At 42.8% G+C, this 16091-nt stretch overlaps 1 protein-coding gene across 2 annotated transcripts in view; it reads left to right on the plus strand.

Annotated features, from left to right (window-relative positions):
• PGGT1B (protein geranylgeranyltransferase type I subunit beta) overlaps window positions 1-16091 on the plus strand; it is a 315684-nt gene that overhangs the window by 293544 nt on the left and 6049 nt on the right. For both annotated transcript variants that reach the window (XM_078675523.1, XM_078675524.1), the window contains exon 9: window positions 2612-2720. In XM_078675523.1, the coding sequence (XP_078531649.1) occupies window positions 2612-2720 (109 nt within the window). The remainder of the gene's footprint in view (window positions 1-2611; window positions 2721-16091) is intronic.

A 16091-nucleotide genomic window follows, 5' to 3' on the forward strand; every position in this document is an offset into this window, starting at 1 on the left:
GGTAATTTTACCGTTTCATTATTACCGAGTCGGTATGTTTCCGACTCGGGTTTTCCAAATCGGAAATTTATGACCTCCTACATCTCATTTCCTGGATTCCGGTTGGTAACGGCCGATTTTACCGGTTTTCGGCCGTTACCGACCGGTAAACGCCTACCTACATCTGGCCCTTAATGAGAAAAACATATTATTATTATCTCACCGTAGACTGCACTGAAACCACAAGACCAACACTGACTCAATGAGGATGACATGGGTACAGTCAACACCCCATGCGTTTCCAAAAGAGGAAAAAAACATGTGATCTTGCTAGAAATTTTCCATGAAAATGAAAACAAATGAGTTCAAAACTAAGAATTAAATAAATGCCCTTCTCTCGCACACAGTATCTTTGCGCATGACTTCGACGGACATCCTGTTTTACAGGCATTTCCCCAGCTCGTTAAGGAGTTTGAGCAAGAAATGTGAGCCTGGTGTATTAAATGCCATTCACCCTTGAAAAGCCTGCTCTGCTCAAAGTCACAGACTTTGCGAAGGTTGAAAATCAAACTGTGATATGTTAAAATGCCATGCCATGTTGTAAAGCTTCTTGCGGCTCACTGTGTCAATATTGCATTTCCTTGCAAATCGCAAAGGGAAGGGCGTTTACTTTTCGCGTTAAATTATAAGAAAACGTCAATAGCCCTGGAAAGCACTGAAAAGTTACTTTGTGCACTGGTCAGACACTCTCTGTGGGTGTTTGTGTGTGTCGTTTGCGAGAGATAAAGCTAGTGGCATTGTAAATGACAATGCCATTTATTTATGTTAAAAAAAACATAAATAAAAATAATGTCAAGAGCAATGCCAATAGCTCTAACTTTAAGAAAGGCAAAACCATTGCATTGTAAATGCTTGTTCCTACACTTCTGCTGGGAGAACCCTTCCTGTCACTGTGAGGGCTAGCACATCGCCCTCACTCCCTTCTGAAGCAGGGTCTAACCTCGTGTTGTACAGGACAGCGCGCTGTATGCCTACAGGGCAGCGCTCTGACCAGTTGAGGGCTTCATGCCCCCGATTCTTGCTACAGGACTCTGCCAGCCCCGGGTCCCACTCGGCGTGATTTATTGCAGCGAAAACAACATCGGTGCAGAGCAACTGCGGCAGTGTGCTTTGGTCCTAACTGCGTGCACCGGTGCAGGGTGACGGCCAGGGATCACAGTGCAGGCTAGCTGATTGCCGCCCAGCGCGTCTCTCGGCTCGCTGAAGCTGTCACTCCCAGTGTGGATCCGTGCACTGCACACTTTTATATGTGGGACGGAGCCTTCGCATCAGCATGGTACAGCACCCCAAAGATCTTTGTGCATGCTGACTGAGAGGAAGGATGCCCCTTGTGATCCTGGCCGCCGCGCCACTGCTCCTGGAAAAGAGCTGCCTGGAGTCTGAGCCCAGCTCTGGTGTGGGCCCGTCTGACCCAACCCAGGAGAGTCTATCGCAACTGCCCGAGAGAAATACGGGGTGGAACCTGAATCGGCCTGTACAGATATTGGTATACTGATAGCTGCACCTCGCTCTCGTGGACAGCTGGATTCAAGGACATGGGAGAGGAAATGAGGGAGGTCTCTGGCGCTCATCTTAAGCTTAAGCTTTTGCCCCCTGCCCCTCACCACCCATTTGCCTATTTACCCAATCCTCCTGGGGTGGTGTTCTACCCTATGCATTGTGGGGCGGAACCCCTGTGGAGGACCCCTATGATGGTGTAGAGCAATCCAGGGAGACAAAGTGACTAAAGGATTCTGGCTCCTCAGAAGTACCCTATTAAATGTAGTAGGTGCGCAGGTGCTTCTGTGCCCTATGTTTTGTGCTTGATTACCGTATAAAGTTTATTAGGAGCGCAGGTGCACTGTTCCCTTTTCATGATTGCACATGGTCTTGCTTGGATCAGGATAACCAGTACTATCTGGATAATGGCATAATGTGCAAAGAATTTATGATTGATGTCGTCTTGGGGTTTGTGCTACATACAAGGTATGCAATTATTTTTATATAATCCCGTGTAGAGTCTCTGTTTGTGGTGTGTCCATTGCGTTGCTGTGTGAGTGTGTTGCACAAATGCTTTACACGTTGCCTGCTCTGCTCCAGGCTATCAGAGGGTGAGCACACGTTCTTTGGTGTGTGACAGACTTGCCCAGACCAGAGTGGTGGTTCTGCCTGTCTTAGGTGCATATCCTAGCCAACCAAAAACCCCATTCCTCACAATGCCATAATATAATTTCAATTGAAAACAAATGCTTATCATGTCTTTCCCTTATTTTTCCTTGAGTTTATAATTCACAATTTTTGTGGCATTGTGATATTTGCAAATAAAATGATAACAATAAACAGGTGCAATATTCGTCTTCATAGGGAGAGGTGTGGCGCCGCGGCCAGGGCGACTGACGCTGGAATCTGGGGATCACGGTTCGATCCCCGGCTCCGGCGGCAGGTTAGCCCAGCACCATGTGACTCTGGGCAATAGCTCGCTTAATCTCCCCGACGGCCCCCAGCGCCTAGAGACCCTTACGGGTGATTGTGCGCTTTACAAATGTGTATTATTATTATTATCTACTTTATCTGATATCTTTTTCTTTTTCAGCTTTTGAACATTTTTAAATATATAAACATGGAAAAAAATCGAAATTATATCTTGTCGACTCAAGATCGTATTGTCGGTGGGTTTGCCAAATGGCCAGATAGTCATCCAGGTAAAGCTAATGTGTGTCTTATGTTCAGTGATGTAATTTGAGTATGTTTTAACAGAGTCATGTTTTACATTGTAAATGATTTTGAGGCAAAAAATTCAGCAGTTCCAGCAAAATATATCTGCATCGGAACATCATTGCAAGCCACTGTTGCATAGTAAACATGTTGCTCTTGCCCAGTGAGCTAGGTGATTGAGCAAAAAGGTACCTACTTTAAATACCGGCAGAACAGCTGGCTTTATTCCCTGTTTTACTTTTTGATCGAGGGACTTCTGCTGAGTAAAATAATGCATAGGTTACCGTTCAATAAACACTATTGTAAATAAACATATACTTATTCACCACTACCGTACACAAGGCTGAGCTAAAAAATTGGAGAGAGAAGACCAGAGAAAACAAAACAACAATGCAAGGCAGAACTAAGCTGGTTTCATGGTCGCTTTTTGGTGCAGTTCACTATGGTGTGCCTAGGTCCAGAGTCTTTGTTGCCTCATACTTGAGCTAGCACCAGACTATCCTGTTTATAATTCAGACTCCAGGAGTAGCCGAGACAGATTGGCTAATTCTAGGTGATAAAACGTCAACCTTAAACCAGAACCAAAATGCTAACAACAAAAGTTTAGAGCCTATAAAGCGAAATACTGGAGCAGCTTGCTGCTTTAAGCGACGGTCCCAAACTTCAACTAACCTTAAGTTAGCCATAGATAATTTTTCATCTTTGAGGAGCAATTTTCTAGGTAAACTAGGTGCAGCTTTTGGCTCTGCTTTACTCTAATATTTTTTGGGGGAGCAGTTTTTGCAATCTTGAGGCACGTGTAAGTTTTAAGAGACTTTCATGTGACGGGTAAGTGCATTTGCACTTTGGTCAAGTTCCACCCAGCTGCTGTTTCTGTTACTATGTCAGCTTTGATAAATGACCCTCTTGGCAAAAAGGACAAACAAACACACTCAAATCGTTCCTAGTCCTAGGCAAGTAGTCTCCTCTGTCTCTGTGTTTGATCCTTGTTAAAATAGTTCAACTTGATGACATACCATTTGATGAAGCACTAAACATGGACGAACATAAGCTAAAACAAGCATTTGCAATGCAATAGGTCTCGCATTAGGAAAGTTTGAGCTATTGGTATTGTAAATGACACATTTTGTATTTATGTGTTGGTTTTGAAAATAGCTAAATTAATAGCTTTGTCATTTACAATTCCAATAGTTTTAACTTATGCAAATGTGACACCTATAGCATTTGTAATGCAATATGTGTTGTATTTACGTGACTTAGATGTATTGATATTACAAATAGCAATGGCTTTTATTTTTTAAAAATAATTAATACTTAAATAAAAGTTATTGTAATTTATAATGGCAATAGCTTAAACTTTTGTAAATCACTTGTTCAGTGTATTTTATTGTGACGAAAATCCAAGAACAGAAGTGAAATATTAACATCTTTTTGTAACATTTGTAATAAAGCTTGAAACATTGAGAGAGCATATTTGAACCAGTTGTTGTTGAATGGTTGCACAGATTGATGCTGTGGTGGCGCTGAGTGATGTGGTGGCGACGACTGATGCTGTGGCGTTCAGTGATGCTGTGGTAGCGCATAGTGATGTTGTGGTGCCCCTGAGTGATGTTGTGGTGCCCCTGAGTGATGTTGTGGTGCCCCTGTGTGATGTTGTGGTGCCCCTGTGTGATGTTGTGGTGCCCCTGTGTGATGTTGTGGTGCCCCTGAGTGATGTTGTGGTGCCCATGAGTGATGTTGTGGGGCCCCTGAGTGATGCTGTGGTGCTGCTGAGTGATGCTGTGGTGATGCGATAGAGTGAAGAGTGAGTGCGATAGATAGATAGAGGGAGTGCGATAGATAGATAGAGTGAGTGCGATAGATAGAGTGAGGGCGATAGATAGATAGAATGAGGGCAATAGATAGATAGAGTGAGGGCGATGGAGTGAGGGCGATGGAGTGAGGGCGATGGAGTGAGGGCGATGGAGTGAGGGCGATGGAGTGAGGGCGATGGAGTGAGGGCGATAGATGGAGTGAGGGCGATAGATGGAGTGAGGGCGATAGATGGAGTGAGGGCGATAGATGGAGTGAGGGCGATAGATGGAGTGAGGGCGATAGATGGAGTGAGGGCGATAGATGGAGTGAGGGCGATAGATGGAGTGAGGGCGATAGATGGAGTGAGGGCGATAGATGGAGTGAGGGCGATAGATGGAGTGAGGGCGATAGATGGAGTGAGGGCGATAGATGGAGTGAGGGCGATAGATGGAGTGAGGGCGATAGATGGAGTGAGGGCGATAGATGGAGTGAGGGCGATAGATGGAGTGAGGGCGATAGATGGAGTGAGGGCGATAGATGGAGTGAGGGCGATAGATGGAGTGAGGGCGATAGATGGAGTGAGGGCGATAGATGGAGTGAGGGCGATAGATGGAGCGAGGGCGATAGATGGAGTGAGGGCGATAGAGTGAGGGCGATAGATAGAGTGCGGGCGATAGATAGAGTGCGGGCGATAGATAGAGTGCGGGCGATAGATAGAGTGAGGGCGATAGATAGAGAGGGGTGTAGAGAGAGGGGAGTGTATGTAGAGAGAGGGATGTAGGGAGAGAGGGGTGTAGAGAGAGAGGGGTGTAGAGAGAGAGGGGTGTAGAGAGGGGGTGTGGAGAGAGAGGGGTGTAGAGAGGGGGTGTGGAGAGAGAGGTGGGGAATGGAGAGAGGGGGTTGTGGAGAGGCGGGTGTAGAGAAGGGGGGTGTAGAGAGAGAGGTGTAGAGAGAGGGGTGTAGAGAGAGGGGTGTAAAGAGAGGGGTGTAGAGAGAGGGGGTGTAGAGAGAGGGTTGTCGAGAGAAAGGGGTGTGGAGAGAGGGGGGTGTAGAAAGAGAGGGTGGTGTAGAAAGAGAGGGGGGTGTAGAAAGAGAGGGGGGTGTAGAAAGAGAGGGGGGTGTAGAGAGATAGGGGGGTGTAGAGAGAGAGGGGTGTAGAGAGAGGGGAGTGTATGTAGAGAGAGGGGTGTAGAGAGAGTGGTGTAGAGAGCGAGGGGGTGTAGAGAGAGTGGGCTAGAGTGCGAGGGGGTGTAGGGAGAGGGGTGTAGGGAGAGGGGGTGTAGAGAGAGGGGGTTTAGAGAGGGGGGTGTAGAGAGAGGGTTGTCGAGAGAAAGGGGTGTGGAGAGAGGGGTGGAGAGAGAGAGGGGTTTAGAGAAAGAGGGATGTAGAGAGAGAGGGGGTGTAGAGAGGGGGGTGTAGAGAGAGAGGGGGGTGTAGAGAGGGAGGGGGTATAGAGAGAGAGGAGTGTAGAGAGGGGTGTGTAGAGAGAGGGGTGTGTAGAGAGAGGGGTGTGTAGAGAGAGGGGTGTGTAGAGAGAGGGGTGTGTAGAGAGAGGGGTGTGTAGAGAGAGGGGTGTGTAGAGAGAGGGGTGTGTAGAGAGAGGGGTGTGTAGAGAGAGAGGGGTGTAGAGAGAGGTGGTGTAGAGAGAGAGGGGGTGTTAGAGAGAGGGGAGTACAGAGAGTTAAGGAGGTCCTTTATCTAAGGTGACTTATTCATTACACGTCCTTAATTTACCACGAAAATGCGAGAATGTCTTCACATTACCATACATTGAAAATGTCATAAAGTATGTGCTTGCAACAAAGTGTAAACAGATCAGTGGCCTGTTTGCTCACACTACAGATTTTAAGTTTATTCCGGATCAAAAGCAGCTGGGGTGTTGTGTGTACTTATAGGAATAGGAAATGTGTTAATTCCTTAACAGGTGTTGACGCAATTCATGTCAGAATTGTGAAATAATTAGCCAGAAAAATAACCCTGTGTCAATACAGAAGGTTTGAGAAATAAGTGCTTGAGTGTATACCTTATCAACGATCACTCTTGGTATGCAAAGTGAGATTCAGTACCATCATCTTCCAAAAAAAGCTCTTTACCATTATTAAAACAGCTATTAGTGTTTAGGAGCATTTTTACTCAGAAAGAAACTCAAAAATACTGTCTCATGGACCAATAGTTTAGAAAATCCCTTCCGTAGATCCGTCTTGGGGAGATCACTGATCGAGTTTGCTAAAGTTAACACTAAAGGCAGCGAAATCCCCCCAGGAAGGATCACAACTTCACCTAGAGGGCTTGAGGAAAAAAATAATATGCAAATTTTAATTTTTAAAGATTTGAAAATATATAAAAAGGTTCCTTTGTGAGAGATTTGTAGTGGTGCCTAATGATCCACCGACTTGTGAATGTTTATACATGCTAAATACTTATAGATCGTCACATTCTGTGCTTGTGTCTGCAGCCACGTCGGTGTATTCTTGAATGTGTGTGTGTAAGAAGCTTAGGTAAATGCAGTATGTATGCACACATTAACATATACATTATATAGCTATAGATCAATGCACCTGAATACACAGAAACCTGTAGGTATGTACATATAAATAATGTCTTGACCTATACGTGGAGAAGATGACGAGTTCTGTGTTCCCAAGACAGAGTATTCAGTGTAAAATCGCCATGGGCACTTCCTGATTTTTGTGCAACATTCCTGAGTGAGGGGAGGGGAAGCTGAGGTTTTGTGAAAAGTAAGGATAAAAAGAATGAACGAAGCAAATTGGCTGCATGGGGATGGGAGGTTCGGAGAGAGACGGGCTGAGGCAGAGAGGGAACGAAATAGAGAAGTACACCGGGACAGAGAGGGAGCGATAGGTATATGCTGCTGCGAATCAGAGCCAGAAGTAGGATAGACAGACAGCGGATGGATGGATTTAGGAAGCGAGCGACTGGGAAAGAGGAGATAAAATATGCAGAAACGATAAAGAGGCACGAGAAAGATAGCATGTCCACTATAGTGGTGGGAAAGACATTGAGACAGAGGGATGGTGGAGGAAGTGTGACTGAAAGGCAGAGGGCGAGTTACTGAGACATGAAGGAAGCAGATGAGAAGAGATAGAGAGAAGGGAAAGCAATCTAGCTAGAAGCATGGAACAGGGCACGAAAGGCCTAGAGATGCGGCGAGAAAGAGAACATACAGAAAGAGTTTGGTTGGAAAAAGGAAAGGGTTGAAAAGGAAAGACTGAGGGAGAGGGAGGGAAAGATAGAATGAGACAGAGCTTGTGTTTTTAAATAGTAAAAGTGGCTCACTGAGGAAACAAACAAGTCTTCACGGCTCGATGCTGTTTGGGAGGTGGGAGGGGAAGTAGGAGAGGGGGGGAGTGATAGGGATGAAAGCGCTAGCGGCAAATGGTGACCTGCAGAGCGCGTGGAAAACAATCACTTCAGAGCAGCGCATTGCTTTGAAGTCTCATGGCAGGGGCGGGGGAGCAGCTTGGGAGGCATTCCATTGAAGTCTGGTGCTGCGAGGCTTATGGGTTTGACGTGGACGCGCGTCTGGGTCACATGAACTACACGTAATCCGATTGGTCAAAGAGTTTGTTTCGCCTACTATATACTCGCTATTAATAGCTATTAATAGCTAGACCTAAAAATGAGCAACTGTTCTCCTAATGCAGACATCCGTTCTGGGTTTTTACACTCTGCGACCTTAACCACTTTCAAAAGCTCCATTCCTGGGAGTATCGGGACATTTTGAACCAACCATAAAGTACATTTTTTTGTCACCATAGCCTTGCTGAAATCATTGAAACCAGAGAAGGAGTGGTACTGTTAGGCTCTCGGATCTTAACAAGTACTGCCTCAGCCAATATGTTTGGCTATTTGTTAGGAGAATTGTTTGGTAATAGTTGGGTGACTTGGTGCATGTTTCTTTCAGGTGACCTCAAAAGAAAATCCTATAACAAAGCAATGTTCATATCCTCGAAGAGCAGTGTTCTGAAAAACAGTCAAATGTTGTTTGTGTTGTGAGTGGGGAACTTGAGCCATACTCAGCAAAATATTTAATTGTTGACAGTTTTGAAAACATTTCCAGTAATTCCGTTGCGTCTTTAGTAAAGCCTATGTGGTCATACATCTTTTCTTTGTGAACAAATAAAAGATGTACATTCACCATATTATCATGTCAGCAAAGTGAAACCAATGACTGCACAAAGGCCATTAGTAAATTACAATACTGTCTTCGTGATAAGCTGTGGCATCCAAACAGCAACCATTTCCTAAACAATAAAGACACACTAGTCAAATTGAAATATCACTATAACAGCAAATAAATATATCAGAGCACGTACACTGATTCAGTTACAAACTACGCATCCTGTTGTATCTGCGGCCTAAAATAAGAATTACAAGAGGCCTCATCAGCTAAACCTAATGGGACACCTGAACTGGACACTGTAACAATCCGTTAAATGATGTGGACTTAATGGATAACCCATCAAGCAACTACCAAACCATAAAAAGGCATCTATGCCCATTGCCAGAAAGGGGTTTGCCCAAAGCTCCCACTCTAGTTCTTGTACTTTTTTTGAAGAATTGAATAAATGAGGCCTTGAAGACCTAATACCTCCAGATTAAATTATTGGTTCGGCAGGCCAAAATAAAGATTCCATTCTCATTGATCTCTACTGCTCTGCTAGACAGACATACTGATGCTGTAGGAATTAAAATTGTTGGATCTTTAGCCACTTTCCTATGGGAAGCAAGTATGACACCCTTGCTTGGTCAGTATGATAGATCCTAATGGCATTCTCCAGAGCAGTTAATGGATAATCTGTCCAACAGCAAAATATATGTGGATGACAAGTTCTACTTGTTGAAAACTGAAACTACTCATTTCAAGACAGTGGTCCTTGAGAAAAGAAGAGTACTTTAAACCCAATGCAAAACCATAGTGAGTTTAAATGTTTTACTGGTAGAAGTAGCAACCCGAACAATAATTGCCCTCATTTTAGCAAAGGCACCAGAGTTGACTGAGGATGAAATTAGCCCTCTGCAGCTCTGATAAATCTCCCAGAACTACCAAATAATGAATCCATGTGACGCCACATTCAATCACCTAAATTGGCAAAGCACCGCAAAAGCCAAATGGTGGTTCAATATTTTACAGAACATATATACCAAATATCAGGTTCTGAAAAGGCTTCTCATCAACACTTGCTTTTAGAACAAATCAGCCGCTTTACTTTGATAAACGGGTTCAGGAACAGCATACACACAAAGACAAGCCAGCTGGAGAGAGAGAGAGAGAGAGAGAGAGAGAGAGAGAGAGAGAGAGAGACTAAACATCAAAAGAACACAGGCATTTAAAATATTTTCTTTATTTTTTTGTTTCTTTATTCACTTCTAAGCAGAGCATGTACAAAGAGCAATTATAGAACACTTGTGACAAACGAACACACCCTTTCATCAAGCATTATTAAGCGATCCATGTTTCTATAAGGAGTGTTCCATCATCTGTGTTAAACTGGATTTCCGTATTTACAGAATGTGTTTCTTGGAAATTATTAGTTCACGCTTTCTGCAGAGTAGAAAGGCCAATTTTCTTTTTGTAATATGATTCAATTCTAGGTGGAAAGATTGTTCCAACTTCTTTTGAAGTATGACATGTAAATGTTCAGCAACCTCACTTCAGAACTTTATTATTCTACAACATTCTCTTAACAGTCTTAGGTTGAATGACCCTTCCAGAAACCGTCCGATTAAATTAGTTACCAATAAATAATTCTTGTACTTTTTCAGCGAAGTCTGAAAACTGCCTTTTGTTGTACCAGTCGTAGGTTATGATACAGCTTCTGTACTATTATTAACCGCAAGCCACACAGTCTCACTCCATATCCAAATCCTGTTGTCACTGACATCAACATTTATCATAACTCTTCAACTCATTTATCCCTTTTTCTAAACAAACCTATAAATTGTTGGTGCTTGCAGTTGGTTGTTTGTAATGACCCTATGTAGATCTGGAATGGAGTAATCCTCCTACAGCAGTCTGGCGAAGGATTGAAAGAGTAAGATACTAATGAGAGATTGAAAGAGTAAGCTGGTTATACTTAGTTAGTTCTTTATCAGTAAGCTTATTTTAAGGTTTAAGGGACTAAAAATCCACTTATTTTGTCCCTTCCACAATTTGGTCTGCTTACAGATTTTTCTTTGTAGCAACCCTTGCAACATAATATGTTAACTCTTCTGTTAATAGCTAGTATTCCCCACTTGGAGACTCCTTGGTGTACTAGTTATTTTAACCATTAGAACAAAGCATTCCTTCCATGTCAGCACAGTAATGTGTACTGTTAGAGGAATCCCTTTTGCCACACAGCCTTTGTGTGCATTCACATGAAACTTCGTGGAATAAATCCTACAGGTTCTTGCTCCTGGTTGTGGTAACAAGATGATTTGGGGGTAGAACTGTTTAGCAAGTCGTGAGAAGCCTTTACCGGGAAATCACCATGACACTTCTTCAGTATGGCAAACGTCGCCCCTGCCCCATAAGTTTTAGTTGTCTGAATGACAGTGCTTTTCTTTCATTCCTCCTTCAAGTCGATTTTTTTTACACGTTGTATATGTAACCATGTTATTCAGAAAACGATTCTGCAAGACATTAACGAAATATGAAATCTTAGGCATACCATCATACTCAGAACATTGACTCTAACTCATAAAGTTATGTTCAGTGAAATATGTTGTTTAAATTCTATTTCCACATTGTACAGGGTTAGAATAAATTACCTGTAAATATCTCTGAGGATTTTAATTCCAGAAGTCATTTACAAAATGAAAGTTAAGAAAGCCAAAAGATAATATGAAATATTTAAGAGTTACAAATTGAGCTGCTAAGTGACCAGAAGAAGCCCATAAGACTCATATTGGAATTTAAATCTGTAAATAAATTGGCAAAGAAGTTGTAGCTGACCTTGTTAATCATCTACCCTCACAACTCATCAAATGGATGTCCACAGTAGACACCTATGAAGCATATTACCAAATTCCATGCTCCTCAATCAGTACTAATTGTGCAGAGTGCCTCACTTTGGTCTAAAGGCTGTGGGATGTCCTAATATTTGTGTTCACATACCTTGTATCAGGGCACGATAGTAGTTCGCCTCACATGATTGAATATGTTTGTGCTGTTCCTGCTTGAACTTCTTCTGAAAGCAATATCACAAGGAACAGTTATGGACGTTTTTCAGGTGACCTCCTATCAAGTCCTCACCTACCCTAGTGCAGAGCATTCAGTTCTCAACGTTGTCTTGGATACAAGGGGAAGCTGTCTTGAATAAAGAATTGCAGAGAGTGTTTACCTGAGAGAGCAGAAATGCATTTACCTCAAAATATCCTCCCTCTACTGCTGGACAGCGTCATACAGATCTCATTTGTACTCTGAGATATTCTTGTACTCATTTTCATTTTGTCTCGTAAGCAGCTGCATAAGAGACCTATACAAGATTGCTTCACAGACCAGTGAAGTGGAAAATGAGAAGACAACCGCTGCTAGCAGATAAATGTGGTCCATCACCAAGTGGTACCCGTATATAAACTTTTATTATTTCTTGCAAACTGCCTAATCTTCCGTTTGATAATGATGAGCTATGTGGTTGGCTACGAAACTCATTAATCTTTCAACATTGGTCTATTTTTATGTGGAGGCTCATGATTTATGGGAACAACCATGTGTACTGTTTAGTTTCCATATAGTGCCCATTAGTTAATATAACACATTTTCAATCAAACACTCAATAAGATTTTCCAAAGTAAGGGTTTGTAATGTATTTTGTTGCACACCCCTATAGTACTGGTCTTCAGGATTGTAACTTTCAGCTTACGCAGATCTGTTTGCCATATTAAAGACCAGTACAATATTGATAGGCAATAGAGGCACATAATTTACAGCACAACAACAAGGCAATTGTGTGTACAAAAAAAGTTATAAAGAAAGTTATCCAAGGGTCAGTAACAAGGAGCTGCGAAGCAAGTGTCCAGAGCAGTGGATGTTTCGGGCAGGTGAGTTGAAGGATGTTGGTGGGATAGGGCCAGGGAGTGGGGGGGAATCTGCTCACACTGAGCACCAGAAGCTAAATGAAAAAGTTCTCCTGACATTAGCAATCACCTACATAAATGCACAGTAAAAAAGAAATGATCCAGCAAACACCGAAAACTATATGAAAGCCAACACATTAGAAGCATCAAACTAAGAAAGAAATAACACTATCCAATCATGACCAGGGGACTGACTGAAAGCCCACTTTATGTATTAGTATTGTACACAATATGTATTCCACAACATACACCTAAAGCTGTCAGTTGGCAAGACCCAAGAATGACCAAAGCCGTCCAAAATCCATGCTAAAATTAGCATTCCTAAAATAATACGTTTTGAAGAATGAGTCATTGTATTGCTCGGTTACTATACCAACTTCGGTGAACAGACATCCTAAAAAGCAGCCTACACACTGCATTCCAGAACTGAAACTATTAGTCACACAGGCTGTGTAATTAGATTTATGACATCAAAATAAGATCCAATATTTTGTTGCCATGACACTGATTATTTTGGAAGCAGAGTAGTGTTTATAAAAGTGTGGTATTTGATCTAAAGGTTTGGCTTTCTTTGTGATTGTCTGTGTTGTCAAACTTATTGCATGTGTTCTTCATGCTTCCCTTCCCTGGTGTTTTATATGTGTGTGATGATAAGTGTTCTGAAATTATCATGGTTGTTTTTCTGAGATGGTTAAAGGCTATAGTTAGCAGAGGAGGCGGGTGTGCTTTTGCTGTATTCACTGGGGTAATTGTATCTGTTATTTACTGCACAGCTTCCTTACTATTCTAGGATATGTCTCCTTATGAAATGTACGTTTTTATGTCGAGCCTGAACCAGCACGCATGAGCTGCTCTGGCTGTAGTGGAGCATGGCAGAGAAGCCCCGCCCACTCCCCTGCCCATATTTTTTATTGGCTTATGTCTTTCTCCTTCTAAGTGCCGGCGTCTGATTTGTAAATAGGCTTGTTAGTCCCGCCTTAGTACTGCTTTGTCTTCATTTGTACCCTACCATGGCGACTGGCTCTTTTACTTCAGTTGTTATACGGGACCTGTTATTTAGTCTTGTAAGCACTATTTTCTTCATTGAGTTTCTCCTACTTTAGGCATGACTTGCTTTCCTTACATTCAGCGCGCCATGCGCACTTTAACTTTCAATGCAGCCATTTGTTTGCAATGCCATAGTTCACGCATTTAAATGCAAGACCCTTGGAAAAAGACATTGGCCGACTTTCCCAATTATATGTTTCGAAACCAACCCGTCAAAATCGTAAATTGTTGGAACAGGCACGCATGTCTCTCAACAGTCTTTTTACTTCTAAGGCCGAATATGCCTTACAAAGAATGAAAGGGCGTCACTACGAGCAAGGTGAAAAAGCTGGCCGGCTACTGGCTGCGCAATTGCGTCAGAGGGAAACTGCTATGGCAATTCCCGCCATTACATCAAGTTCTGGTGATATGCTTACTCGACCGCAAGAAATCGTTGATGAATTTCCTTCATTTTACAGATCTCTCTATTCATCAAGTACTCACATAGACACGTCAGAGATGTCCAATTTTTGGGATACGGTACATCTTCCACTACTCTCTGATGATGGTAGAGCTCTACTTGACGGAGCTATTACGAAGGAGGAAATTTCCTCAGCTATTGCTACCTTACCGTACCATAAAGCACCAGGTGAAGATGGTTTCCCCCCTGAATTTTTCAAGTGGACTGGTCAGAGTATAGTTGATACTCTACATGCCGCATTTACAGAAGCCACAGAGGACTCCTCTCTTGGTTCTATTTCCAACAAGGCCATCATAGCTGTTTTACCAAAACCCGGTAAGGATCCTCTGCTATGTGGTAGCTACCGTCCTATCTCTCTTTTAAACTCTGACGTTAAGATTCTTGCAAGTATCCTCGCATCACGGCTTCGTAAGGTTTTACCTTCTTTAATCCACAATTCACAGGTAGGCTTTGTTCCTGATCGCTCCTCTCGAAATCATTTACGTACTCTCTCTCATGCCTTATGGTCAGCTAAAAATCTTGCTAGTGATGCCATACTCCTTTCTTTGGATGCCGAAAAAGCATTCGATCGTATTGAGTGGGAGTATCTTTTTACCATAATGCAACGATCTGGTTTAGGCGACCAATTTATAGCTAAAGTGCGTCTGCTATATGATAGTCCTTCAGCTCAAGTTAACTGTGGCGGTTTCCTTTCGACTCCATTTCCAATCAGGCGGGGTACTCGTCACGGTTGTCCTCTTTCCCCTCTTCTTTTCCTTCTGGCAATGGAACCTTTGGCTGCTGCAATACGTCAATCACCTGCAGTGGTTTGAGTTCCTCTTCCAATTGGTCATTCAAAAATTTATTTATACGCGGATGATATTCTTCTCACACTTGCCGATCTTCCCTGTTCTCTCCCTGCTCTTCTTCGTATCATAAATAAATTCTCTTCTTTTTCCGGTTATAAGATTAACTGGGATAAGAGCGAAACATTGCCCATGTCCATTGGTACTACAAAAGCTGCAATTTTCGGTTTTCCATTTCACAGGCAATCTTCCCGCCTTAAATATCTAGGAGTATTCATTAACAGAGGATTGGATAATATAGTTATGGACAATTTAACACCGTTGATTGCACAAATGCAACGAGATTTCGATAAATGGAAAGTCCTCGGCTTATCTCTTTGGGGGCGGGTTCATGCGGTTAAGATGGTCACCCTACCGCGATTTCTTTATGTTTTAGGTATGCTTCCTTTAAACATTCCCCTGACTATTTTAAGGTCCATTGACTCCAAAATAAAATCTTTTATCTGGGGTACGGCTAAGCCGCGTCTTACCTTGGCCAAACTAAAATCCCACCAATTACATGGTGGCTTGGGTCTCCCCTCTATTGAGCATTACTCACTCGCCCTCCATCTTTCACAACTTTCCTTCTTTTTGCCCAAGTCTAAAGACATACCTCAATGGGTCCCACTTGAACGTCACTTATTATCTTCTAGTCTTGGCTTGTCCCTTTTATATGGTAAAGGTTCCAGTTCTTCCGACACTAAAAATCCTATCTTATCTGCTATGCATAAATCTTGGCAAAGAAGTCATCGCTTACTTAAATCCAACCCGCGGCTTCATGTCAAAGCCCCTTTATGGTCCAATTCGGCTATTCGTGTTCGTGGTCGCATGATATCATGGCCTTTGTGGCAGGAGGCTTGTGTTCATTCTTTGGAACAACTGTTCCATGACAATAACTTTAAATCTTTCTCTCAAATCAGTGAGGAATTCCATTTACCAGCCACACAATCCCGTCAATATACTCAACTTCAACAAGCCATCACAACACATTTAGGTTCTCCACCCGATTTGTTGGCCGTATCTCCTATTTTATCTTATTTACATCTGTGGGGGAATCTTAAAGGTGTGACTTCTGGTCTTTACAAAACTTTCCTGCATCCTCTCTTTTCGCAACCCCTCTCGAAAGCTCTTCAATTAAAGTGGCAATCTCG

The sequence above is a fragment of the Lissotriton helveticus genome, chromosome 2_1 (genome assembly GCF_964261635.1).
Source record: "Lissotriton helveticus chromosome 2_1, aLisHel1.1, whole genome shotgun sequence".
NCBI classification, from domain to species: domain Eukaryota; kingdom Metazoa; phylum Chordata; class Amphibia; order Caudata; family Salamandridae; genus Lissotriton; species Lissotriton helveticus.